The 26534-nt window shown below is 40.6% G+C and overlaps 1 protein-coding gene across 1 annotated transcript; it reads left to right on the forward strand.

Annotated features, from left to right (window-relative positions):
• The first annotated feature begins 13574 nt into the window (after positions 1–13574).
• LOC100696601 (intermediate filament protein ON3) lies at positions 13575–17654 on the forward strand. Its single transcript, XM_003441543.5, has 9 exons — positions 13575–13997; positions 15289–15497; positions 15596–15656; positions 15758–15853; positions 15962–16126; positions 16235–16360; positions 16450–16670; positions 16760–16812; positions 16918–17654. Exons 1-9 carry the CDS (start codon positions 13677–13679, stop codon positions 17007–17009), a joined length of 1344 nt encoding a protein of 447 aa, XP_003441591.1. The 5' UTR covers positions 13575–13676; the 3' UTR covers positions 17010–17654.
• Positions 17655–26534: the final 8880 nt, after the last annotated feature.

Raw genomic sequence — 26534 nt, forward strand, 5'->3', positions numbered from 1 at the left:
TGTATGAGCAAAGTGTACCTAATAAGTAGTCAGTGAATGTATTAAGGACACCTTATTCTTGCTGAAAAGTTTTGAGACTCAGTATTTGCTAAGTGATTGTAGTGCCAATTCACAAAGCACTTTATACTGTAAGGTAAAGACCCAGCGGTATCTGTGAGAAAGATCCAAAGATCACATGACTGCGTATGAGCATGCACTTTGTGACACTGAGAAGGAAAAACTCCCTTTTAAGAGGAAGAAACCTCAAACAGAAGCAGGAGCAGGGAGGGGCAGTCATCCGTTGATGGGAAAGAGAAAAGAAGTAGAGGGGATGGGCAGACAGGACAAAACAGAGACTATGGGAGAGAGAACTTTAAATTATAATGACATGTGGCAGTCATTTAGAAAATAACTGAATAATTCATTTATGAACCAGTGACACACTGGCATTCAAGGAAGTTGCTTTGTGAGAAAATGGCACAAAAGTTGCCTGACATCAGACAGACTGTTAGCGTGTCATAGAGCAAAGCAGAAAGAGGATAGAATATTAAGTCATGCCTCTGTGTGTGTGTGTGTGTGTGTGTGTGTGTTTGTTGAGAATAATTACATGAAATTAAGAACACTTATATTATATATTATCAGCCTTATATGGTAATTAATGATTAAACATATTCAAATATGCATTCATAAGTCACCTAGGTGCTTTTCTTTACATAGAGACATTTCCATCACAAAATGAGGCGGACCCCACCCACTTGTATTCCCTCCCAATGCTTAAGCGAAACCTACACCCATGCTGTGAGGGGTGGGGAGAGGCTATAGTGACGAGAAATATGAAACAAACTTGGCAGTTGCTGTGTTTGGCTGTGTGAGTCACTGATAGCTTAGGGGGTTAGAGCATGTCTTATACTCACAGTTGCTAATGCTATGTTTATGTTATGTAATCTATAGAATGCACCCTTGTCCAACAGCTGAATTCCTTTGAGAGTAAATGTGTTCACGCCTGAATGACATGAAATAATAAATGCTTTCTCCGTGTCACCCACCTGCATGCATGCAAATTCTGTAACACTGTGCTCTTAAACCTGCATCATTACATTAAGAGATCTTTAAACAGTATAAACAGCAATCTAATACTTGCTTTAATCTAATTAGCTTGACACTGCAGTGAATTTTCATTCAACATGCCCGGCTTTCAATGCACCTCAAGTAACTTTTGTATCACGTAGCCAACCCAACACAAAAACACAGGGCATGCATAAGCCTACTAAAAAAATAGATTACTAAAGTAGCAATGAGTCACACCATTAGCTCATGAAAGACAACGTTTTTTTTTCCTCCCAGACTTGTTCAAATGTCTGACATAAACTGTGGCATTGCTTTCAGAAGATAATCTACTTATTGTGCGTGATGACATCATTACAAATTGAAAATCTAGCCTGAAGTGGTGACTGATCAAGTTATAACAACTGCCCGCAATGAAACACGATGACTTGCATCATGTCTTTCCAGTGTTTTTATGATTTAGTGGCGTGAACAGGCAGATTTAGTAGTCTCGGTGCTCTAAAACCACACTAGCGGCAATTTGGGTAATCGCTACATCAATTAGTCTCATCCAGAATTTGTCTGTACAAGTTCTGATACAAAACGTTTAAGACGTGTTTCGTTACTATAAAAAAGACCTGCTATTCAGCTTGAGCAACAGGTCTTAATGCCTCTGCAGTCTTGGGGCGGAGGTGACTGACAGATAGAGGATCCACATCAACAGAACGCAAGGTTGAATGTTCTGGATGCCTGCTAGAGGTGTGCCTCTTTTCTTTCGTGAAACTGAGGCACGCACCTGCAGCATGTACTGCTTTCTGAAGATATTATTTCTTCAGGAGATGTTGCAGGACACTTGCACTGCATTTTGACAATTTCTTGCAGGTACCACAAGAAATTTCATTGCACTGATTTGATCCTGGCTCAGGCCCTCACCTTTTTGGAGCTTGAATGGCTTCTTTGCAGTTCTAAATTGAACATAGGTGTGATTGTGAGTGTGAAAGGTTGTCTGTCTCTCTGTGTCAGCCCTGTGATAGGATGATGACCTGTTCAGGGTGTACCCAACTCCTTCTCTCAGTATAAGCTGAGATAGGATCCAGCCCATTCTTGAGCCCTAAACTGGATAGGTGGAAGACAATGGATGTAAATCTGCATTTGTTACAATACTTTCTCTTCCATCCATCCATCCATCCATCCATCCATCCATCCATCCATCCATCCATCCCTTCTCTTCTGCTTGTCCGAATCAGGATCCTATTCCAACTACCGTGGGTCTAGAGGCAGGGTACACACTGGACAGGTTGCCAGCCCGTCGAAGAGATTTTATCCTTATTAACAAAAAGAAACTTTCTCCTTTCTGAAATGACAGGTGTATAATCAGCTTAACTGGGCCTAGTAAAAGTAATTTTAGCAAGCACAATATGTCATTCACACCTTCACTGTTGCACCCCTCTCAGCCATCCAAAGCATTCTTATGTTTGGTTTACTGACATGTCAGAAAAGTTACCTGGTTTAACAAGGCTGTCAGCTGTCATTTTCCACTGATACTGATCGAAAAGTCATACACTCCCTGCGGGGCATCTGTTGAAGGCAGGAGGGAAAGGACACTTTGGTAAAACTGCTGCATAACTCTGGGGCAACTGACAGCAGGACCAACTTGTCAGATGGAACCAGTTTGGTTCGAACCATGTATTGACAGAACTGAGCATCTCTCCCTGAAGGCAACCACCAGTTAGGATTGGGTGTGGAGCTATGAGAATGGAGGAATGTCAGAAGATCTTTCCACAGTTAAACTTTTACTACTTGTGATAACAGCACAGACTGGTTTTCTGTTTGTTCTGTGCTAATAATTACTCCACAAAACAACAACAAAAGGCCAAATATTCTTTGCTTATTTGCATGCAGATTAAATTGTGTTGCTTTGGTTCTCAGTGGTTATGTTGTTTTTTCTAAAGCTCTCTTTGTAAGAGCATGTGTTTAGTTAGCAAAGTTTTATTTTTGTGTTGAAAGAAATGGTGTGTAGGAATGCCAGAAGATAATATTAAAAGGTTTACCCCGAGATGCAGGTCAGCCATATTAATTACGCTTACTGATATATTTAAGGTAGCTCATGCATGAAGAGCTATTCTGCATGTTCACATTCTGATCTGTCTGCAAATCACTCGTGGTGAGATAATTAAGGTGTGGGCCTCCCCTTAATCACTGATGTCCTCTGATAGAGAAACAGAAGTATGTCTCTTTGTGTTAATCTGTGTCTGGGTCTCACACATAACTTTCACTCCAAAGTATGCACAGGTGTGTCAAATGAAAGTTTCCTGGTGTTGCATAAAAGAAAGAATGCTAATTTCAGCTGCTCCGTCGCCGCAGCGGGTAGTGGCACACATTAGATTTGGCAGAATTTCACACTGGATGCCCGATCCCAGTTATCATATGCTGAGAGGCGGGGTACACCATACAAAGGTCACCAGTCTGTCACAGGGCTATTACGGAGAGACAGACAACCATTCACACTCACAAGGCCACTCCTAAGGCCAATTAAGGATCACCGGTAAATCTAATCGCGTGCAGGTCTTTGGTCTGTGGGCGGTAGCCGGAGTACTCAGAGATGACCCACACAGACACACGGTTTCTTAAATTCAATCTCCCTCTACTGAGCACAAAATGCTTGTTTGAAAAATTCATGTTTTGAAACCATATATGATTATAATTCCCTGAAATGATCTTCCCTTAGAAGGGTAACCTCATGGCCTTTCGTCTTTCTTTATTTGCATGTTTGGAGTAAGTAATATAATTTCTTTAAAAAAAAAACACACATTAAAATGTCTTGTCTTTCATCATCGCCACCTAAAAGACTGCATTATATTTGTTTTGGCAGATTTATTGAACTATATTTCAGCATGGGTTTTCACATTTGCTTGTTATTATGTGAAGTAAGGCCATAGGTTTAGTGTTAGTGTCATTTAAGCGCTGATAATCAGCAAACTACAGGCATCCTGTTGGCAGAGTATCTTTTATGAGCACAAGTTAATAATTTACTACTATCAAAGCTGGCGTTCACAGGGTATGAGGCTAAAAGTGCTGGGAGGTTTGATGGTATCTCCTCGCTTCTCTTTTACTTGTTCAAACAGGCAACTCTGCGGGTATATGCCAAGCAGGCTGCCGTTTGAATGCTACAATTTTCTTATTCCAGCCCCTCATTTACTGTAACATTTACACTAGGTGGGATCTGAATTATAACTATAAACACACCCAAGTGTGTATGTGTGTGAGTGCAGGCACACACATACAAACACACACCACAAGCTACGAAACAGACATTATAGAGGCGACGTGTAAGCAATGATGAGAAAGTAGTTGCTAGGCAATACAGTAATAATAACAGTAGACGGCAACACATCACACAGCATGAGTTATGGTGAAAGAATGCTGTTTGTGTGATGACAGGAAATACACTCATGAGTTAGTTTTACTATATATGGCAATTAAAGGATATTCCTGTTCATTTCACCTGCTTAACCCCCAACATGCTCAATGTTGTACAACACGGTATGAAAATAATAAACAGTAAATTCTTCCAAATAAAGTCCTTATTAGTCCAACATATTCAGCCACAAATCATGATGTCATGATGGTTCTACTTCTCTATGAATAGGGAAGGCTAGCACAGTTTACTCTGTGAGAGTGAGGTTGACTGCGTGTGTTTGACTGTGGATTACCTGCACAGCCACACACTCGAGTTAACCTGACTGATTCTGTAGGTTTCAGTGTATATGAAGAGCCTATAGGAGTAAATTCTGTTGCTTTCTGTTCAACGTAATGATTGATAAGGAGGTGGGGTCGGTGCTTGCCTTGTATAACGTGCTGAATTGAGTCACTGAGAGGACACTAACGGTGCTGAACCACCTCCGATCGGGTGATGTTGTCCTCAGAATGTGCTTGCTGCAGGCAAAATAGACAAACCTGCTTCTGCATGTTTTCTTTGTGGCTGCGCAGCACCTAATAGCTACATGGGGGCTTTTTCCTTTCTATAATAGTCCAACATGATGCACTCACATGGAGCATATAAACAAAACACTGGTGAAAAATGTTATTTCTTCCTGCATGCTTGGAAAGGCATGGTTTTAGGAAAAATTATCCAATAGTGCTAGGTGGTACTAAACCCTCACACAGCTGGTTCAACTGAATTTCACACCAGAGTGGCTAATAGTAATCTGAGGATGCAAATATGATGGAGAATTCAAACCTAATATAACCCTATATCTTAGCAGTATCTTAGCTGTTCCCAGGACTGCGCTCTTCTGGACAGAGATCTCTGATGTTGTTCCCGGGATCTGCTGGAGCCACTCGCCTAGCTTGGGAGTCACTGCACCTAGCGCTCCGATTATCACTGGGACCACTGTTACCTTCATCCTCCACATCTTCTCGAGCTTTTCTGTGAGCCCTTGGTATTTCTCAAGGTTCTCGTGTTCCTTCTTCCTGATGTTGCTGTCATTGGGAACCGCTACATCTATCACTACGGCCATCTTCTTCTGTTTGTCTACCACTAATATGCCCAGTTGGTTAGCCACCACCATTTTGTCCGTCTGTATCTGGAAGTCCCACGGGATCTTAGCTCGGTCATTCTCCACCACCCTTGGGGGCATCTCCCATTTTGACCTCAGGACTTCCAGCCCGTATTCAGCACAGATGGTCCTGTACACTATGCCGGCCACTTGGTTATGGCGTTCCATGTATGCCCTGCCAGCTAGCATCTTACACCCTGGTGTTATGTGCTGGATTGTCTCAGGGGCATCTTTACACAGCCTGCACCTGGGGTCTTGCCTGGTGTGATAGACCCCAGCCTCTATGGTCTTGTGCTCAGAGCTTGTTCCTGTGCTGCCATGATTAGTGCCTCTGTGCTGTCTTTAAGTCCAGCTTTGTCCAGCCACTGGTAGGATTTCTGGATGTCAGCCACCTCCTCTATCTGCCGGTGGTACATATCGTGCAGGGGCCTGTCCTTCCATGATGGTGCCTCCTCTTCCTCCTCTTTCTTGGGTTTCTGCTGCCTGAAGTATTCACTGAGCACGCGGTCGGTTGGAGCCATCTTCCTGATGTATTTGTGGATGTTTGCTGTCTCATCCTGGACTGTGGTGCTGACACTCACCAGTCCCCGGCCTCCTTCCTTCCGCTTAGCGTACAGCCTCAGGGTGCTGGACTTGGGGTGAAACCCTGGTAAGGAGATGGTGGCATGGTAAGGAGATTCTTGGTCTTGATGTCAGTGGTTTCTATCTCCTCCTTTGGCCAACTTATTATCCCAGCAGGGTACCTTGTCACAGGCAGGATGTAGGTGTTGATAGCCCGGATCTTATTCTTACCATTCAGCTGACTCCTCAGGACTTGCCTGACCCTCTGCAGGTACTTGGTGGTTGCAGCTTTCTTAGCGGCCTCTTCATGGGTCCCATCTGCCTGTGGGATCCCCAGGTACTTGTATTGTACTTCTATTTGATATATAACATTCACATCAATCATTATATATGCCCAAACTTTGGACCGCAAAAACGGAATGATTTGAGATGGAATGACCCATGTGCAAAGCAAAATAATGGAAAGAAATCACGCAATGGCATTGTTGCATGCAATGCAAAAGGTTGAGTCAGGCTCAAGTTTTTTTGTTTTCTGGACAATCAACCAGAATTTGCTGCAACCCCACTGTGCCTGACTACACTGATAAATGCCCAGTCTAAACAAGCAGAAGGGTCAGGCCAGCTAGGTGTGCAGGCTGTAGTTACATGCAGCACTGCTATGAGATAATACTGGCATGCTAACATTTGCACGATGAAAAGCCATAAATGCTGAGGGTTAATGTAATGGGTAAATATATGGCAACTTCATTATATCTGTTAAACCTCTTAGCATATTAAGAGGTGCTTGATTTGCAACAGCAGTAAAACCACAGCTTGGGCTGCTGGGAATATCAACGGTAGGCCTACTTGGGAAACTGAAAGCTTGAAAGAGTATAAAAGTGTGGGCGATCACAAAAGTCAGTTGGATTTAGTAGCGGCTTGCTTTGAAAACACTGACGTCTGTCACACACAAACCCACACACCCACAGAGAGAGAGAAATACATACACACACACACACGCAGACATATACAGTTTATATTTGTTAAGTCTTCATCACCACAGACAGACGTGATGCTGATCAGTTGTGGCACAACTGTTCAAGCAACATAAAGAAAATAGAACAGAAATGAGAAAGCGACAGACAGCGCAGGTACTGTCTGTGACATCATGCAAAAGCAGGTGTTTTCAAATGCCCACAAGCAAATGAGCTGGTTGCTAGGCTTTCATTTGGCTAGACAACTTTCTTCCTGGTGGGACAAAGGGTGAGTCATCAAATTAGGCTGCCGTTTGTGCCAGAGTTCCCATGCGTGCCTACAACAGTAGTAAGGCAGTTTTTGTGCACGTCTGTGTGTGTCTCTATGTGTGCGTGCATGTGTGTACACTACAAGTTTAAATGTTAAAGTCCAAAACTGTAAAGCAATATCTCTTGGTGATGTCTTACTGAACTGCGTGGGTATGTCTGAGAGTGTGTTAGCATGCCAACAAACTGTCAACTTTGTGACTGTGAGAACTTTGTGATCAGCAGCAGCTCTGCAATGCAGCTTAGCGTGTTAGCATCGCTTTTGTTGCGTTAACTTTTATAAGGCTAACCACATTCTCTTGGTTTGGCGTCTACAAGATATTTCAACGCATGACTTGTGGGTTGTGCTGTGTTGTAAGGGTGTGTACCTTGGTTTGTGTTTTTTGTTTTTTTTGCAGGTGGTGAAATTCTGAGGCCTAAGAGTAAAATCCAGGGCGACATCACTCCCTCCTGAAGAACACACCCACAAACTTAAGCCAAAGCAAGCACAAAGGGGGGCATTGATGTGTCCAAAGGTTTTGGCTTCTCTCTTTTATGTCCACTATTCCTTTCATGTTTAGTCAATAGTTTACATTTGATTGTAAAGTCCACTTAATACAGAAGGCTTTGGTAATATTCTAGTGAGAATACAAATGAACATTGCAGAGGACAGAACGGAAAATGTGTGCCATTCTATGCCACGGAAAGAAATGTGCTTAACATAGAGTAACGGTGCTGCTGTACAAAGACGTTGAAGTCACAAATGAAGAAACGGGACCCTGTTTAAGATCTGGATTAAAGTGATCAGACAAGTGTGTATATCTGTTGGTACAGAAGTGAGAGAGGCAGATGTGCATCCTTTATTAATTCAGTTACAGATAGAAGAGAGAACATCATATGAGCATACTTTATCAGTATGCAACTATACAGAGTGGTGCAAATATTAGTTCAAGAGGTCAACTTGTGGCAGTCTCTGAATGAATTTCTTTGCATTTGACAATAATCAAGAGGTTGAATTATTCATCAGTAATAATATTTACTATGAAATGAATATTTACATCAGTGGTTTGCTAAATGTTTCTTAGACAGCTCTGTGTTACTTCCTGGTTTGCTTGTGTACAACAAATCTTTTATGATGATGCTTTCCCAGCATGGGTGGTGACTTTGTTTGACTTCAGGTGTATCGGCCAAGTTTCTCTGGACCCCCCATATTAACACACAGTTAATTCTAAATCGGTTGTAAATCTACTTAACGTCAAAGGTCGATGCGGCTTGCTGATGTTTCCGTACCCAGTGGTTTAAACGCACGTCTGTATGTAAAATATGTAGGTATGCAGACATGTTAAACGTAATGTAGAGGTTGATATCTGGGCAAAGAATGTAAATAAAAGACACAAGGGCATGCATCATTAAAACAAAATTTTTTGTCGAGGGATTTCATGGTTTACTTTTAAAAACCACCATGCGAAGAATTTGGTATCACCTCTCTGAAAAACTCAAAATAGTTCTACAACTGGTGAAACTGTTGCTCGACTGTTCCCTTGGTCACAGACTCAAGAATTCGCAAAGATTAGGCTGATTAATTTGACTTTCACAACCAGCTTATTTTGACAGGAATGTGCTCCACCCAAAGTCACATCAGACACGAAGATGACTAACTCACCTACAGTGGACAGATATAGTTAGCTGATAATCATGCATGGTTAGATAATTAACAGGAACGCCGAAATAATTATGAGCGTCCATTCCAGCTTAACAAAAGAGAATGCACTTTGTTAAGTACGTTAAGAAAACAACTGAGTTCGAACTAACAAGACCCAAACGTACCTCAAAAGATGGAAGGCATAGCTGCTCAGCAGGTTTTCTGCAACTAGAGGCAAGGCCAGAGGCTAAGCTTCAAACAACAATGGAAAGTTTAGATCACATTGACAGGAAAAAAAAAATGCAGGTACCGTTTCGGCTCTTCAGAAGTGGAGTTCCTTGTTTTGTGCTTCACTTTTACTACCACACTTTTCTTTGAACTGGATGTGACTAATAAACAGAGAAGGTTGCATGCTTAGCAGATTTTCAACCACAACCTGAAACATATCCTTTTTTTTCATTTTTTAATATATTTGACTCGAATAGAGATCATAATGTAGAAAATGAACATGTTGTTTTATCCAGTAAGACTAGGAAGTATCAGATTTTATGTATCCTCATCTGCCAAAATGCACTTTATGGACTTAGTTGTTGCCCTAACCCTGCAGCAGGGTTTTGAAAACAACTTCCCTTAGTAGTCTGAACTTAAATGTTCAGTTTTGTTAGTATGTTGAGAGAAAGGGAAAAATTGTTACCATTAATGAGATACTGCAATGCAACTTACAGTACTAGTTAGATACACATCTTAAACTTGCGCTGTATTCACATATTGAACATAGCTTTTTTTCACACCATACGATTCCTTATTGAAAAAGTCAGTATGAAGAGGGATAGCCTACCAAACCACACCTTCATAGTGTAAAACTGTCCACTCCCTGGTCACACATACTGCAATGGTACAAAAGGGAATTCTACAAACTAGGTTACGCTATGTGCCGTAGTTTTTTTTTTTTTTCTAAATTTGAGATATAAAATTATATTACCTCATGATGGCCCCTTCTAAATGTTTTGAGACTTTTATTCAACCATAACTTGCAGCCTATCACATGCTCAGTCAGTCAGGTGTGCAGCTGGAATGGCACTGTTACTGAATTCCCATAATTACTGAGCTATGCTCTGATACAGTTTGTTCCTTCACAAGTATGTAAGGCAGGCACAAGGAAGCCATTCAGAGTGGGTGGAGAACACTGTGGAGCCTGGACACATATAAAGAGTTGGTAACACTTCTTAAAGCTTGGCTTTTTGTGAGAGGTTCAGGACCAAACACACAGTACAATCATGCCACTTTCTTCACTATATAACAACTTTCTGTAGTCTGATGCACTGATACATTAAGTTCTCCTGTGCTTTTAGAGATGTTTGTGATCCATCCACTGTTTGTTTTGTCTTACAGAAGATAAAATCATGATGCAGTGAGTGATGCAGTATTTATTTGAATCTCTTTTTAATATGCTAGACAGCTCGAAAGAAATAACACTGCCACATTTTAACTCATTTCATAGGCTTTATAAATCTTTACAGGAAGCCGACTTCAGCGTTTGGGGTTTTGCACTTCAGATTACTCAGACTTGACCAGCTCGAGCTTTTTAATTGGGACACGGTCATGGCTGACGACAGTTCAAACAAGGACAGACAAAACGTATAGTGATAGTGATCTGTCGTGATCGCTTTGTTTTTATTTGATTTTTTTATTTTTGTCTTTGCTTTTCTACTGGAACTGCACCACTCATAATTCCTGTTTATCAAAAATCTCAATGAAACAATTGTTTGGACCACGTACCAGGGCCCCACCCTGTTTGGTGATTCCTACTGCGTGGGTTGACGTATTGGCACTCAAGTTTGCACGCTGAGAATTGCTGCGAAAATACCGCACAGCATTAGAGACAGCACTGAAACTGATCTGTTTATGCAGGTAACATAATCCCGAGTCTCTAACTGACTGTAATGGAACTGTTTAAATTCAGCGAGATACAAGAGTGGAACATACATTTTCTCTGAATCACAGCTGGGCAGCAGCTAGTTGAGCTTTTAGAGTAAATTCCACACCACGGTAGAAATTAAAGGCATGTGCATGTGAAAAGTTGGGGAAGAATGAAAAAGAATGCAGACCTCTCCCACAAAGGTACAGAGGTGAGAAACTAGTGTGTCAGTGTTTAAGTATGGGAGCGGTGGGTGCGGTCAAGTAAGCACAAAAAACAACCACTCAATCTTGAATGCACATCACTGATTCATGGAGCAGATTATTTTCAGTTGAACAAGGGAGAACAAAATATAAGCGTAAAGCATTATTTTATACGACAATGTTCTGGCAGCACTTAAGTTTAACTCTGCCTAGGGCATTTGACTTAATAATACTTTATTCTTGAAGTTTATTCCTTTCTTTGCAGTAATCCATGCTTGAATATCTCAGGTTCGCATAAATACTGATAACACAGATGAGTTAAGATGTCTAGAATCAGTATTCAAAATGCAAAACAGTGTAAAAGCAAATAAGTCCAATGCAAATGTGTATTTAACTACATGCACAATGTGATACATGAACTTTTAATTGTAACTACAGGAAAAGATTGTTTGAAGTGAGTGCAGTTTCATGTTGGATGCTTATTATTTCTGTTGTGATGCAGATGTCTCATTTGCATTTGCATGAAGTGAACTATATGCAGTATGCTTTTAAAACTTGTTTTAAGGACTGAATATTACAGTGTGCACTTTTATTTTGGTATAACTATAACTAAATTGTACTGTGCAGACTACTAGCTACTGCAGCATGCTAGCAGCAATGCTAACACAGCACGCTATTCTTCTAGACGCAAACATTTCAGTCTAGAAAACTAGCAACATTAGGCTCGGCCATTTGTTTTCAATCACGACGAATGTCTTTACAAATGGCAATTATAGATGGTAATATTATTCAAGTCCACGTACCAGACCATGTATGGCTGCGGTGGTAAATCTGTTTTACTAGAATGGGCACTGGTACATTCAGCTGCTCATGAATTTAGCCTGTTTTTTCCAAAAGGAAGAATAATTAGGTGAACAGACTTGCCAAATATCAGGTTCTTATAATGCTGTTAGGATGACTGGTTGGGAAATGATTTGATGGGCAATGCTTCCGATGCTACCTTGATGCCAGGGACAGTAGTCAAACCGCTGGTGCACATCTCAGCTACATTTTATGGCCTTTTAATCGGAAATATTCTCTAATGAGTGTTTCATGAATCTAATTACTGCTGAAAAGATTTCAGTCTTCATGAGAATTTTAGTCACTTGCGACTCCTTAAACTGATCTGGACTTTGAATGATTTAATCCTAGTTTTGATCAGCGAGGACAAAACAGACAAAATGAATACAAGTGATAAAATAGCAGATACAAGCACCCTACAAGCACCATCCAAGTTTTGGTTATTTATTGATGCATTTTATTATAATATCAGAAGTAAAAAACAAACAGTATCTACTTTTGTGTTGTGTTGCACAACTTAAAAAGCATTTAGGGTGGAGCCAGCTTCATCTAATTAATATATAATGATAGATATTGAAAGATGAATGAAAGATAGTTACATTTTTGCAACTTTGTATTGTATGGTTTGATCCAGTGTTTTGTGTTAAGGTGTTACTAAGAAGTAATCAGTAACTGTTAGGGTAAATGTAAGATATTCCCATATAAACTTAACAAAGGAAAAGTATGGTATGTGCAGCATGACACATGTCACACTGAAATATATTAACCTAATTCCATCCATCCATCCGCTTCCGCTTATCCTTTTCAGGGTCGCGGGGGGCGCTGGAGCCTATCCCAGCTGTCATAGGGCGAGAGGCGGGGTACACCCTGGACAGGTCGCCAGTCTGTCACAGGGCCAACACACAGGGACAGACAACCATTCGCACTCACACTCATTCACACAGTCACACCTAGTGACAATTTGGATTATCCAATTAACCTATCTCCTGTCTGTTTAACACATACAATCAGGTTAATATTGTGGGGATATTAACCTGATTGTATGTGTTAAACAGACAGTAGACAGTACATAATGAATGCACTAATGAGGCAAAGATTCATAATTTAAGTTAAACTTAGGATTACTTTGGTGATTTGTTTGTCAGTGGTTGGAATATATGTGCATGCCTTGATAATAGATGATAAAGCTAGTTTATATGAAAGAATGTACATATCAAGACTACTTATGTGTTGGTAGTTTATAAGTTTATGTATTTCGTGATATATTTTGACTGTGATTCTAATTTTATCTTTTGCTTCAGTGGATGCAATAATAAACATGGAGAATACATAAAAAATTTCTCTCTCTTTTTTTTTATTGCACTTCACTTGACTCTACTTCTTTGCTCCTTCTCCCTTGTCCTGTTGCAGGGTGTGTCCGGGCTTATCTCCCTGACAATCCCTCCCTACCTGTTTTACAGGACTGGCCACTCCTGTCATTGAGAGCAAGAAGCGTGTAAGCTGAGGTGGAGGGAAGGCTTGAAAGCCAAACTCAGAGGACAGGTGAAGATCCTCCCACCAGCTTGTACAGCCATAAAAACAGCGAGAGTGTGCTGTCAGACACTCAGAGGGACTTGGCTCTCCTTTTGAAGACTTCTCAGCGTCAGTTTGCTTCTGCTCAACAAGTTGAAAATGTATCCCAGGAAGGCAGCATCAGTAGTGAGCTACAGCAGCAGCAGCAGGAGGTCGGTTCCCACCTCAAGCTCCTACTCCATCAAGAGAACCACATATGGTGGTGTTAGTTCTGGCTTTGCTCCTAGCATAAGTGCATCAAGCAGTTATGGCCTTTCTAGCCAACCACCACTTGGACCAGCAATCACTGCTGTCCAAGTCAACCAGAGCCTGCTGGCTCCTCTGAACCTGGAGATCGACCCCACCATCCAGGCTGTCCGCACCCAGGAGAAGGAGCAGATCAAGTCACTCAACAACCGCTTCGCCTCCTTCATTGACAAGGTTTGTTCCTTTGATCTCTCTGTCTGACTGCCTGTTCTATGTACAATTTACTGCAGGCCTCATTATTGTGGTACAGAGAACTTGCATGCCTCTTGCTTCTGCTACATGTGAATAGTTAAAAGTTTTCATCTTGGATATGTGAATGAAAACAAAAAGGACTACAAACGTAAAAGTCAGTGAACTGTCTAGCACAGTAATGGCAATCTGTTTTCAGACGAGTACCACACTCAAAATGCAAATATGCTCTTGACATTAGCAGAACTGACAAAGAAAGGCAGTTGTGACTCTTATCTGGGTGGTGTATTCACCAGTGTCTTACAGCCTTTGCGATTAGAGAAGCATTTGAAAACCTCAATTCTGTCAGAGGTCATGACAGAGTTGATTTTAAACTAGCAGCTCCAATTAAAATCTGCCCTGAATAACAGCTGGCTTATAGCCCCGTCCAAGCCTATCTACCCACTGTCTAAACATGGGTGGCGATTATAATGCAGCGACTCGCCTATTCCTCACTTGGCAGACGAGCACAGGGAACAGGGAATTATCTGCACTCTGTCTGCATAGTCCAAAGTCTGCAATTTGCACATTGCACTTATCACCTGGTTGTTATAGGCAACATGAGGACAGAGCTGCAAGTCAGCCTTTACTTCATATGGATGTTACAGTCATACTGTCTGCACTGATGGGAACTATGGGTCATGGGTTTCTTCATGTGAAACTGTAAATGGTATATCTTGGCACTCGGACACACAAAACAACAAGTGCTGCAATTCTTTGTCTTCTGTGGTTTAACTGCCACACCCAGTTTTTTATGGCTGGAGAGCCAGTGTGGCTTTCATAGCTCAACAATGCACGTAGGATGACTCATAGCCAAATTGCAGACCCAATAAGAGAAATCCTCAAGGCCACGTAGACATTGGTGAAACATCTGGATGGAATATTCTGTATTATTTAAAGAAAAAAGAAAAGATAAAAAGATACGTGTTCCAAGATAAAAAGGCCTAAAAGTTTACTTTAACACTTTTAGTGTACATTTGAAGAACTGCCTTCACGAGTCACAGCTGTTGTGACTTGGGCGTGGCAAGTCAAATAGATGTCTAGCTGCAGACTCAGTAAAGTTGTGCAATCTTTAAATCTGATAACAAAAGTGCTGCACATTATACCCTTCTTTAAAAATGAAAAGAACCAAACCACCAAACAGACCTCAAGGCACATTCATATGTCATTTAACATTAAAAACACATGAAAATGAACAGCATCTGATCTTTTGTCTTGATTTTGTGCTGTTTTCCAGGTGCGTTTTCTGGAGCAGCAGAACAAGATGCTGGAGACCAAATGGAGCCTCCTGCAGCAACAGACCACCACCCGCTCCAACATCGACGGCATGTTTGAGGCTTACATTTCCAACCTCCGCAGGCAGCTCGATGGGCTGGGTAATGAGAAGGTCAAGCTGGAGTCAGAGCTGAGGAACATGCAGGGCCTGGTTGAAGACTTCAAGAATAAGTAAGTGTTTACATGACACATATACTGACCAGCACCTCCTCTAAAGAGCAGACATAAAAAACAGAGAGGTGCTGATGTATTGCATTGTGCTCCAACAGGTATGAGGATGAAATCAACAAGCGTGCAGCGGCAGAGAATGAGTTTGTGCTCCTGAAGAAGGTGGGAAAATGTGAAGATGACCCTTTAAGTTTTAAAAACAATTGTGACTCTTGACGCGGTAAAAGTGACAGTTTTTGGTTTGTATGTGATCTCATTTCCAGGATGTTGATGCTGCCTACATGAACAAGGTGGAGCTGGAGGCCAAGGTTGATGCTCTTCAGGATGAAATCAACTTCCTCAGGGCTATCTATGAGGCTGTATGTAGTTTCTAATGTCTAATTTAACCAACTTATTGCTATTTTTCTTTTTGCACCACAATAATTGTTTTTAACTAAACTGTTTTCCAAAAACAATTTGTTTTGTAGGAGCTTCGTGAGCTGCAGAGCCAGATCAAGGACACCTCTGTCATTGTGGAGATGGACAACAGTCGTAACCTTGACATGGATGCTATTGTGGCTGAAGTGCGTGCTCAGTATGAGGACATTGCTAACCGCAGCAGGGCTGAAGCTGAGAGCTGGTACAAACAGAAGGTGAGGGAGCAAAGCTGATGATCATCCCCTCTCTGCTTTTAATACACACTACCAAAGCTCTACTCTCTGGATTATGTTTCTAATGCACCTTTTATTTTTTCATAATAGTATGAGGAGATGCAGACCTCTGCTGGACAGTATGGTGATGACCTGCGCACAACCAAGGCTGAGATCGCTGAGCTGAACCGTATGATTGCCCGTCTTCAGAATGAGATCGAGTCTGTCAAGGGACAGGTATATTTCAAGGCCTTTTTCTCTGAGTACATCTTATAGTGTAAAAAGATTGGCAACTATTAAAGAATGCGTGACATGATTCTCCACAGAGGGCCAACCTCGAGAGTCAGATTGCAGAAGCCGAGGAGCGCGGTGAGCTGGCAGTGAAAGACGCCAAGCACCGCATCAAGGACCTGGAGGATGCTCTGCAGAAAGCCAAGCAGGACATGGCCCGCCAGGTGCGCGAATACCAGGAGCTCATGAACGTCAAGCTCGCCCTGGATATTGAAATCGCCACCTACAGGAAACTGCTGGAAGGAGAGGAATCCAGGTGAGATAAACTGAATTGTTTAGTTTCATGGCCCATGCATTAGACTCATATCTAAATTAAACACTAACTCTCTATTATTAAACCATTAGACTGGCCAGCGGAGGCGCCAGTGCAACAATCCATGTGCAGCAGAGCAGTGGTGGTAAGTTTTTCATTTAAAAAAAAATTGTGTATAAAACGTAAGCTAATAGATGACATAGACAGGATGGATCATCACTTTACATTCATGCTTTGTTTTCTCCTCCAGGACTGTCCAGTTCTTACGGTGGTTATGGTAACAGTAATACCATCACCAAGTCCACAGTGTCATCTGTCAGCAGCAGCAGAAGATTCTACTAAAGTCTTTCGAAAAAGGAGAGCCGTCCCCCTTTCCCTTCAGAAACTCTTGAACTTACTCTAAATCTCTAGCTTTTTCATGGTGCTATTCAATGCTATTAAACATGTTCAACCAGAGTGCTGAATATGCCCCAAACATCTGTGATTCCTAACACAGAAACTCTTGACTTTGTTCTGTTCAGCAACATTGTAGCAGGAGTTTCTGAAGGGAATCTTAGCCTTTAACACACAAGGCCCATGTCAGTTAGCGAGGGATCACTTCTTTTCTTTCTGCACTGACTTCCAGAGAAAAAAAAATAAGAACATGGAGTGCTAAAACTAGGCAAGGAAAGACCTTTAAAATCGTGTCAGGAAGAAGAGCAAGTCACTGACCAGATCTGATCACTGAAAAAAATACAGGTGTTTGAAATTTGTGTCTTTACATGTTTACAGTTAAGCTTTGAACTGATTGGTTATTGTCTCGCTCTTTTTTTTGGTTGGTTTTTTTGGTTGTTTTTTTACTGTTCTGTTCATTTTTTCCCTGCTTAGTTTTGCCTTCAGACTAAAACTACTTTGAAACCAGATTTATTTTGTAAAGCGACTTAGTGTTGCTGCAAACAACATCAAATAAATCCAAATGAAATAAATCTGAGATTTAAAAAAAAAAAAGTTGTCTCTCTTGTTATTGTTGTTGTAAAAGAAATTATTACTGACTACTTGAAAAAGGTTTTTTGTTTTTTTAAACAGGAAGATTTCTTTGCTGAGATTTCACATGGGGGCAGTGCTGCCACAGTTTTAGACTTTGAAGTCAACCAGGAAGCATTCACTATGTGTGGACTCCAAATATCAAAGTCATAATTCATGTTTCAGAGGTTTATTACGTTACTCTCAGAGTGTTCACACAACAGCTGAAAAAGGACAAAAAATCTGACCTTTTTAATCCAACAATCACTTTGACAGACCACTGTGTCAGCAAAAGAGAATGTCTGTGTAACATGAGCAGTAGAGATAACAGAGACGTAGCGTGGGAGGTTTCGGTTGGGAAATTACTCCATCTTCAATCACATGACACAAAGATAGAAAATAGGAAGTGGAAGGCTCCGTAGCTAACGGTTAGGCAAACAATGGCATCTTTATGATGGCAATAAATAAGTAATGCCGCAAATCTACATCTCTGTTTTTCATATTGTCAATGACTTAACCATAGACCACAGGCTCTTTCTCTAAAATATTAGAGTTTGTGAAACCAACACGCCTCCCAGCAATAACACTCCCCACAAAGAGGTGGACAAACAGAGTAGGAAAGAAGAAACACAAGTACTACAGTCTACCCTCCATTCACCATGAAACCCGAACACTGTGTCAACATACAGTATTTATATTCAACACACAACTGCTTGCAGGATTTTACGCCTTGACCTTCATATTGTGTGAGCTCAAAAACCAACAACAAAACATGCCGAGTTATTTTTAAGTGTGCTATTTTCTGTACACACAAAAGGTGTATTTTTAAATGTGCCTCCCGCAATTAAAGTCTACATTGGCAGGTTAACAAGAAAAAATCCTTTTTTTACCTTCACCTGGAGCACAAAAATGCTGGCAGTGATCGTGCAATTTATTGACTTTAATCCCAGAGGAATTAACGTCAGATCGACTCAACATAATTATGCTAGACACACGCCAGTTGCTGTAGTATCTCGTGTTTTCACGTTAAACCAGTTACATCACAGCTGAAACAGTTGTGAGGGAGCTGTCTTTTCACCCTGAGGTGGACAGAAGGAAATTACACTTCCTACAATTATAAATGCTACAGTTATCCCGAGGACAAACCAACAGCTTTGGCTCAAACACGTTAATACTTGCACAGCTTGCATACCTGCTTTTCAGTTGCACGGTGTTTCCTGCTGTGCAGCACTGTTATTATCCAGTATATGTCTATTTGGGCATTTAAGGCAGCCCCAGTAATGAACATTCATTGGCAAATGAGAACAACTACTCCTGTAATGTTGAGCATGAAAACACAAGAGGGGCAAGGATGGAAAGGCGCCGGTCATTAACCTCCCTGGAGAGACTGTAGAGTCTATGAGCAGCTTGTCCTTGAAAAGGATCAGTGGTCTTATTGTTTTACACGTAACAATTTCTCTGTGTCAGCAGGGATGGGACAGAAAACAGGTACTGTGCCCCCGTTTAAAGGAGCGACAACCTTGCAGGAGCACAAATGAGAAAAATGCACCAGCCCCTCTAATTAACTAGGTTATTCTTTTTTATACATATACAGATAATCAAGACAATAATAGAGATCTTGAAAAATAGCAGAAGAATTAAAATGATGACAAATGTTTGAATTAGCACTATGGTGTCTACAAGTACATGTGGCGCTAACACCTGCGGCCTCAGACAAGTGTGGCTGCAGTAAAGCTGCAGTGTGGTTTAGAGGATAAATCAAAAGACATTGGGGGAAAAAAAGAATTGTCTATGCAGTACTTACTATGACATATTTGTAGTAAAACACAATCATCTGATAATAAACACCATTTAAAAATACATTAAGTGTTAGGTGAACAAATTAATAATTAAAAACCCACATTGTTAAATATTATTATACTGATTTTAAACAGGAGTTGTTCAGTATTATAATAAGTTCCTACTTTTTTTTAAAATTTCTGTTACACCCTGGGTTTGATAAATATTCAGTTCAGAAGTTGAGTCTTCATTAATTTAATGAATCTGAGAATAAACATGTTTGTTTACAACAACCCGCTGAACCTGCTGCCTTTGGATTATAGCAGTTAAAGCTGATTTGTAACATGGCATCAATTGTATTTATAAGTAACACTTTTGAAACACATAGACGATGCAACTTTTAGCTTCTCCCTTTGCTCTTCCTGGAGAATTTGTGAACAACTACACTATTAATCCACTTGAAAAACATTCACGCACCTATATAAAATTATTTGACACAAAGGTCAATTAGTGATCAGAGTATAAAGATCAGCTACTGTTTACAGCATTAGTAAATTCCCTGGCATAAGGCAGTCATATATTTTATTAGAGCAATAAAAAGGGGGACAGTTACACACCATTTGTGTAATTACATCTAATTACGTACTTAGAAGAATGATTTTGCCTGAGGACAAAAGATCCCAGCTGCTTGATGTAAGTAATTTTTAATAAACCTTTGTGTGTGAACGCATGCTTACGAACATTAAAAGTTTGAACTTTTACTTTTTTATGCTAACTGGGTGTGAAGACTAATTATTCAGACATCTTACGAGGCATGTATGAGCGTTTATATTCAGACAGCACACAACAGACCTGAGAGCATGAGATCTCATTCACAATGAAGCAAATTTCATTAGGAGTCAGATCCATCATAGAAGATGACCTTTGTTTTCTTTGCCCTTACTGCTGTGTGAAGAAACACACTAATGAGCTATTGATTAAAAGTGGGTGGGGTGTGCAAGCTCATAGACAGCACTGGAGGAAATCCTCCGGAGTGATAGCCAAGACTGACCGCACCCTTAACCCAAGTCCAGCACCACGATCGATAAACATTACACCTTCCACAAACCCTAACACCTCTGCCAGTGCTGGTGAATATCAGCAGCCGCGACTGGAAACACCAATAAGCTGTGCGCTGCATGTGGAGTGAGCACGGGTCAGATCACTTAGTGTCTCTGTCAGGTGGTAATGGGGGGACAATGTGTAAGTGTGGGAGTCTGGGAATGTGTGTGTCTTCCAAATTCAGTCCTGCACTCAGGACTGAATTTGACTCAATCCTGAGTGCAGGACTGAAGGAAGGATGTGGATGCAAAGCCGCATTTGCTAGATTGGCGTTCTTCAGCCACTGCATTTGATTCTGTTTCGAATCATCTAATCGGAGAATCCCGACTGTTTTGGCGTTAACAGACAAAAAACCCTCAAAAACCGAATATATCTGACAAAAGGGGAAATATTTATAGCTATAATCTGCTCTAACAGGTAAGCAAGTGAAAGTCAGGATTTCACAGCCACAGTAAGAAGCAAGGAGTAATTTTATACATGCAGATTGAATGAAGTTCAAAGTTTTAAAAAATCTTTAAAAGAGAAGAAATGTCAAAAGAAATTGCTTTTGAGCGATGTTTAGAAATGCTGGACCTCAGCTGTGTTATTCCAGTCTGTACTGGTACAACAAAATGAGGTGCGTGTGTAATGTCACACTATATTAACCCAGACAGTCCACAGCAGGTGAGAGATAGGCTGTCTTGTGTTAGCGCAGCTGCTTTGTGCCCTCCAGCTGATCTGTTGTAGCTCCTTTCCAGTGTTCAGACACTCCAGCTCTTAAATAGGGTTAGATTTATAGTGATGTCAGCGCTGTTCTTGCAGCTTTGGCCTCAGTAAGAAGACACTCTTAAGGAATTATTTTTTCCTTTTACGTGATTCTTTTGTAAAATTTGCATGTACATTTTGGGAGTTAAGCTATAAAATATGTAACACAATCAGATATTTTTGATGAGTTCTTTATTGTAGTTATTAAACAATCATCTGTCCATTTTCCTGACCGCTTATCCAGATTCGGGTCATGGGAATATCTTAAACAGTGATAACTAATTGGTAATGTCTTTTAGTTCCGTTTCATTGGATACAACGTGATGCTTCCTCTTTTCTTTTGACACTCGCCACAGAACATGCATTGAAGCAATTGCCTGAATGTTTGCTTATGTATCCTACAGCAATATTTCACTTCTCCGCAGGCACTGGCTCTGTCGTCAGTGACAAGGCACCGTGTTTGAGTGATGGCGCTGTGAGGCGGGACAGACTGATGTGTGGAGACAGATTACCTGTGCCGGGGCACCTACACCAACCTATTCAGCCTGTGGGAAATGATAGATGCCCGGACTAATTTTAAACTCTGAACTAAATTCCTGTTACCAGAGGCAGTGATGGGGAACTGGGACACAGCTGGAGGGTATAGATAAGACCTGCACTCACCTGAGCCTCCACTCTTTCGGTGCCCTTTCAGCTGCCACATCGGAAAAAAATAAAATAAATAATGATAGGGCATAAATGACTGATTGAACTGAGTGGAGAGTCATTGGGGACACGTGCTTGTGACGTTGGCTTTGGGCAGCAGCAGTAAAACAATACTAAATGAAAACAGCGCAGCTTCAAATACTGATTACAAAAAACTTAAAGACAAAGAAATCTTTTTTGTTGACCTCCCAAATTCATGCAACAACTGAAGAAATCCAGAAAACCTTAAAAACTACTGAATAAAAAAATTAAAACATGATCCCCAGAGGATGAATAGTGAATTTGGTGATCTGTGTCTTTTAATCTTAGTCCATAATGAGGTTGCTAACTACTAATGTGAAATGGACTGCCATGAAATGTCCATTATATCCTGGTTCCTGGTCAATCTTATAGCACCACTAGAATCTTGTTTTCACTTACCCAATAAAATAGCTTAGACCTCCAAAAATGATGGGACACTGGTGGAGTAGTTGCAGTAGCACTGTCACCTCATAGCAAGAAGGTCCTGGGTTTGAATCCAGCAGTTGGCCGTAGGTGTGAATGGTTGTCTCTCTGTGTGACCCCTGTGAGACACTCTCTCAGGTGTACTGGGCAAGCAGAAGAAAATGAATGGACGAACTCCCAGGATACTTCCTCATGATGTGCGCGTCTTTGTTTGTGCTGGTATGGGTTGTCATAAGTCTTCGAAAATATACAATCTATTTTGTATTTTAGTGCCAACATTATTTCCAAATTCTTATTTTCTCCAGTATTTTTGTTTATTGTATTATAGGAAACCCAATCACACTGTACCGTTTAGCACTTCATAAAATAAGATCGTGAACGTGGTACCATTTGCTTAAAGGACCTCTGAGCCTAGCCTGGCTGAAAACTAAAGTTGTGAGGCGTAACATACTTACATGTAATGTGAAAGCAATGTGATTGTAGCCGAGGGGGAAAGTGCTTAATCGTTTTAATCCCAAAAAGATAAGCATTTACTAAAAACGCTGTTCTTTGTTAAACTGCTGTTAAACCGAGAGCACTACCATTACTACTGCTATCTATCCACTTATTTATTTATATATTTTTATCTTTGATTAAAGTGAGCTGAGACTTAATCTCGTTTTTCTGGCTTGCTGAGAAATGATTCTTTATAAACAGAAAAAGCACAAATTTTCTGCTTTAAGTAGAATGAATTGTTGAGTTCCACTGAATTTGATTTGTTCTTAATAGATCAAAAAGGGAAGAAAATTTGTTTGAAGTGCTCATAGCTTTGGTGAGATTATTGGAAGCAGGTGCTCTGTTATATCTCAAGCAACTTTAATGCTCCTCTTTTATTTATTAACTAGTCAGAGAATAAAAATCCCTTTATGGTCTTTCCATAAATTATGTCCTGTGGCTTTATTTCCTGGGTTACAGTAGTAAACGTGAAAAGCAATATAATTTGAATAGAACTCATAACCACAAGGTTACCATAAGGTCTTGTGTGCTGTATAATGCGTCCATCCAGGTTTCAGCATGTAGGTAGTTTCATAAAAGAGAGTTTATACTTTGCTGATAAGTTAGTGCGAGTCTTCATTTGTTTTTATGATTTATTAGATGCTCTTTTCTTGGTTAAAAAGGGAAAAGTTAGTTGATAGTCTCATTGAACAAGACTGCATGTGGGGAAGTTTTCCACTTGAGGCTAATATAAAATAAAATAGTAAACATCTCAAAACTACACCTATAATACCTCAGCACTCCTCAGTACTCTACGCAGCAGAACTCCTATGTCTTCAGTGATCAAGACAAATTTATTTGTTTTATCTCTTGCAAGCAAAGATGTTCAGATAAGAGCTTCCCTGCTGCTTCCACTATAACGGGTATGGGCAAACGGCTTTTTAGTGACTGGGAGGATTGTATGTGGCCAGTTTGCAAACTCCTCAGTGACTGATCAGAACTTTGTTTCAGCTGGAAAATGATTAACTTTAGCAAATAGTTCTTTTTGTTTCTTTCTCTCTTACTCCCACTTTCTTGAATAATGACATTCTTATTAATTTTTTACAATTTTAAACACCTTTTTTGATCAGGACCACGTTACTTATCTCAGAACATACCATCTATGAAGTATCAGCAAAGCTTTCATTACATGTGCAACCAATTAATGAAAGCAGAACAAGTTCAAACCCAACATCTACTAATCTATGCCATTTTTTGCATGCATAAATCGCATATCTACACCAGCAAACTGTAAGCGTTAACTGAGAATGTGATAGCGTTTCAGCCTTAAAGTTGTTGTATGTTTTCATGAGCACTGGCAACAGAAAAGTTTTTAAATGCAGTATTGATCTGATAGTCCTTTGGGCTCTGTGGAGACAGGATATAAGACTCATTATCAGGCAAATCAATGGGCTTGCTAATGTTGATTGGTGTCTTTAACTTTGCAATCTATAGCAAGGAAATCTCTATCTAGGCTTAAGGACATAGTGCATTACATAGTGCATTACAGAGGCATTACAGAACAATCTGGCCGATTTGCGAAAGCAGGGAAAGGATACAGTATGTTTTCCTGCATGGAGGAAATTATTTCAAACCTTCAAGTTTTGGTATAATTTTTTTAACCCCATATCTGACTTAAGTAAGATCAAATTTATTTGGAGCCACATGCTGTGTGAATAACAAAGGGAACAGGACAAATACACCTGTGCACTTTCGAGGCTTCTCAACGAGGTTGCTTAAGCACATTGTGCAGTTGTATTGTTTTTCTAAGGTGCTTAACAGATCTGTCCAAAAAGGTTTCCCTTGACCTAATTCCAATAATGAAATTAGGTCAAGAGAACCTAATTTCTGAGTTAGGTTTAACTCACAATGAACAACAAGATGAGTTCTGCTCAGTGTACACGCTTGCTGAAATGGAGGAGACCATTTCACAGCTATGCCCCAGGTGAGTCCTGTCTGTCGTGGTGATGGAGGATTTCTCCTGGTACGTGCAGATAAAAACAGTCCCAATGATCATTTAGCCATCCTGGCGATCGCGCTCTGTCCACCTCATCCCCGTGTCTGATCTTCACACTACAACCTCCCTGCTCGCCCGCCCGCCAACACCTCATGGGGTGTTTAAGGGAGATAAATGAGCGGCGGCCTTATCGGGTAATAGATATCCTGTAGTGGAAGTTGGGTAATTGTTCTGTGTTTTCATTTTCCCTTCCCTGAGAGTTTTTTATGGCAGTGGAAGGAAAAAAAGCTCAGCTGGTCATCACTTCATACACACCTACAACACTGACAAACACAGGGGAGGATATTTCAAGAATTTCATCTATCCAAAAAGTGTGTTATATAGAAGTATCTTTGTAGATTTTAAAGTATCTAATCTATGTAATAAAACGTATTTTTGAGACAATATTTTTGAAAAATACAACTAAAAATACACTATTATTTATTAGGCAAGTAAAATAAATAATAGGGGGGGGGGGGGGGGTGTCTAATAAATTTGGGCTTTTTTCTTCCAAACATGATTTATTTCTGCACAGAAGCTTAACAGTTCAATTCAAAATTTGACTAAACATTGTCTGAAAGCACAAACTCCCTGCATTCAAATCATATCCTATTTTAAGATATGAACACCGAAGCAACATTGGTTCCTTACTTTGTAAAAATTAAGTGCAGTGCTGCAGACTATTGTCAGTGTAATACCACCAAAAACAAGCTGCTTTCAGGCTTCTCGGTACTTAATAATAACACACAAGTCTCTCAAACCTGTAGTTCCCACCCCTGAAATCTAACCAAGTTAGCTGATTTTTCCTCCATTCTCACTTCTTTCTGCACACGTGTTCTTACTATTTAAAGCAGCTGTAAACCATTCTCTCATTTTAAATGGTAAATACTGTAGTGTATCTGTTGCTGATTAATATTCTACCAGGTATCAAACCTTATCATCTCTGCTGAGGTTTGATGGCGTTTACATCTACGCCCTTTTTACTTGCACAGGGAAAAAAAAGGCGGCTACAGAGACATCGCGCTGATCAACTTTGCGTGTTTTCTTTGAAAAAGCGTATGTTATTGCTGAAGACAAATCGAGCGAGAGAAAACGAGAAAACCAGATTAAATTGTGTGGTGTTATTGAGGTTATGCAAGACTAATGGGATGTCAGCCTCTATCAGATCAGCCTGGCTCATGACCCTGGGTCAAACTGAAAAGCTTTACAGAAAACACTGTCACTGTGCTTTCACAGCAGCTTTTAAGATTTACTTCCCCGCTGTCTATAAAGAACATGCTGGTTTTAACAATCTAAATTGAAAACTGCTGGAGGGGAAAATGATAGTGTGTCACTGGCAGGGAGGTGCCAGCAGTGGAGGGGACCGTAAAGAGGCAGTGACAGGTCGACGCGTTGGCACCTATCGGGGGAAATGATTGCCTCCGTTAGGAGAAAACAGAGGAGGGGGATGGGAGGATCGGACGTACAATGTCATCCACACACAGTTTAAAACTTCACAATTCACACTGTCTTTTTGAGAAGTTTCAAAGACTAAAATCAAGTATAGTAACTTTAACCAAGTATTGCTGTGATACCCTCGAAGC

Source organism: Oreochromis niloticus, linkage group LG5, assembly GCF_001858045.2.
Source record: "Oreochromis niloticus isolate F11D_XX linkage group LG5, O_niloticus_UMD_NMBU, whole genome shotgun sequence".
Taxonomy (NCBI): domain Eukaryota; kingdom Metazoa; phylum Chordata; class Actinopteri; order Cichliformes; family Cichlidae; genus Oreochromis; species Oreochromis niloticus.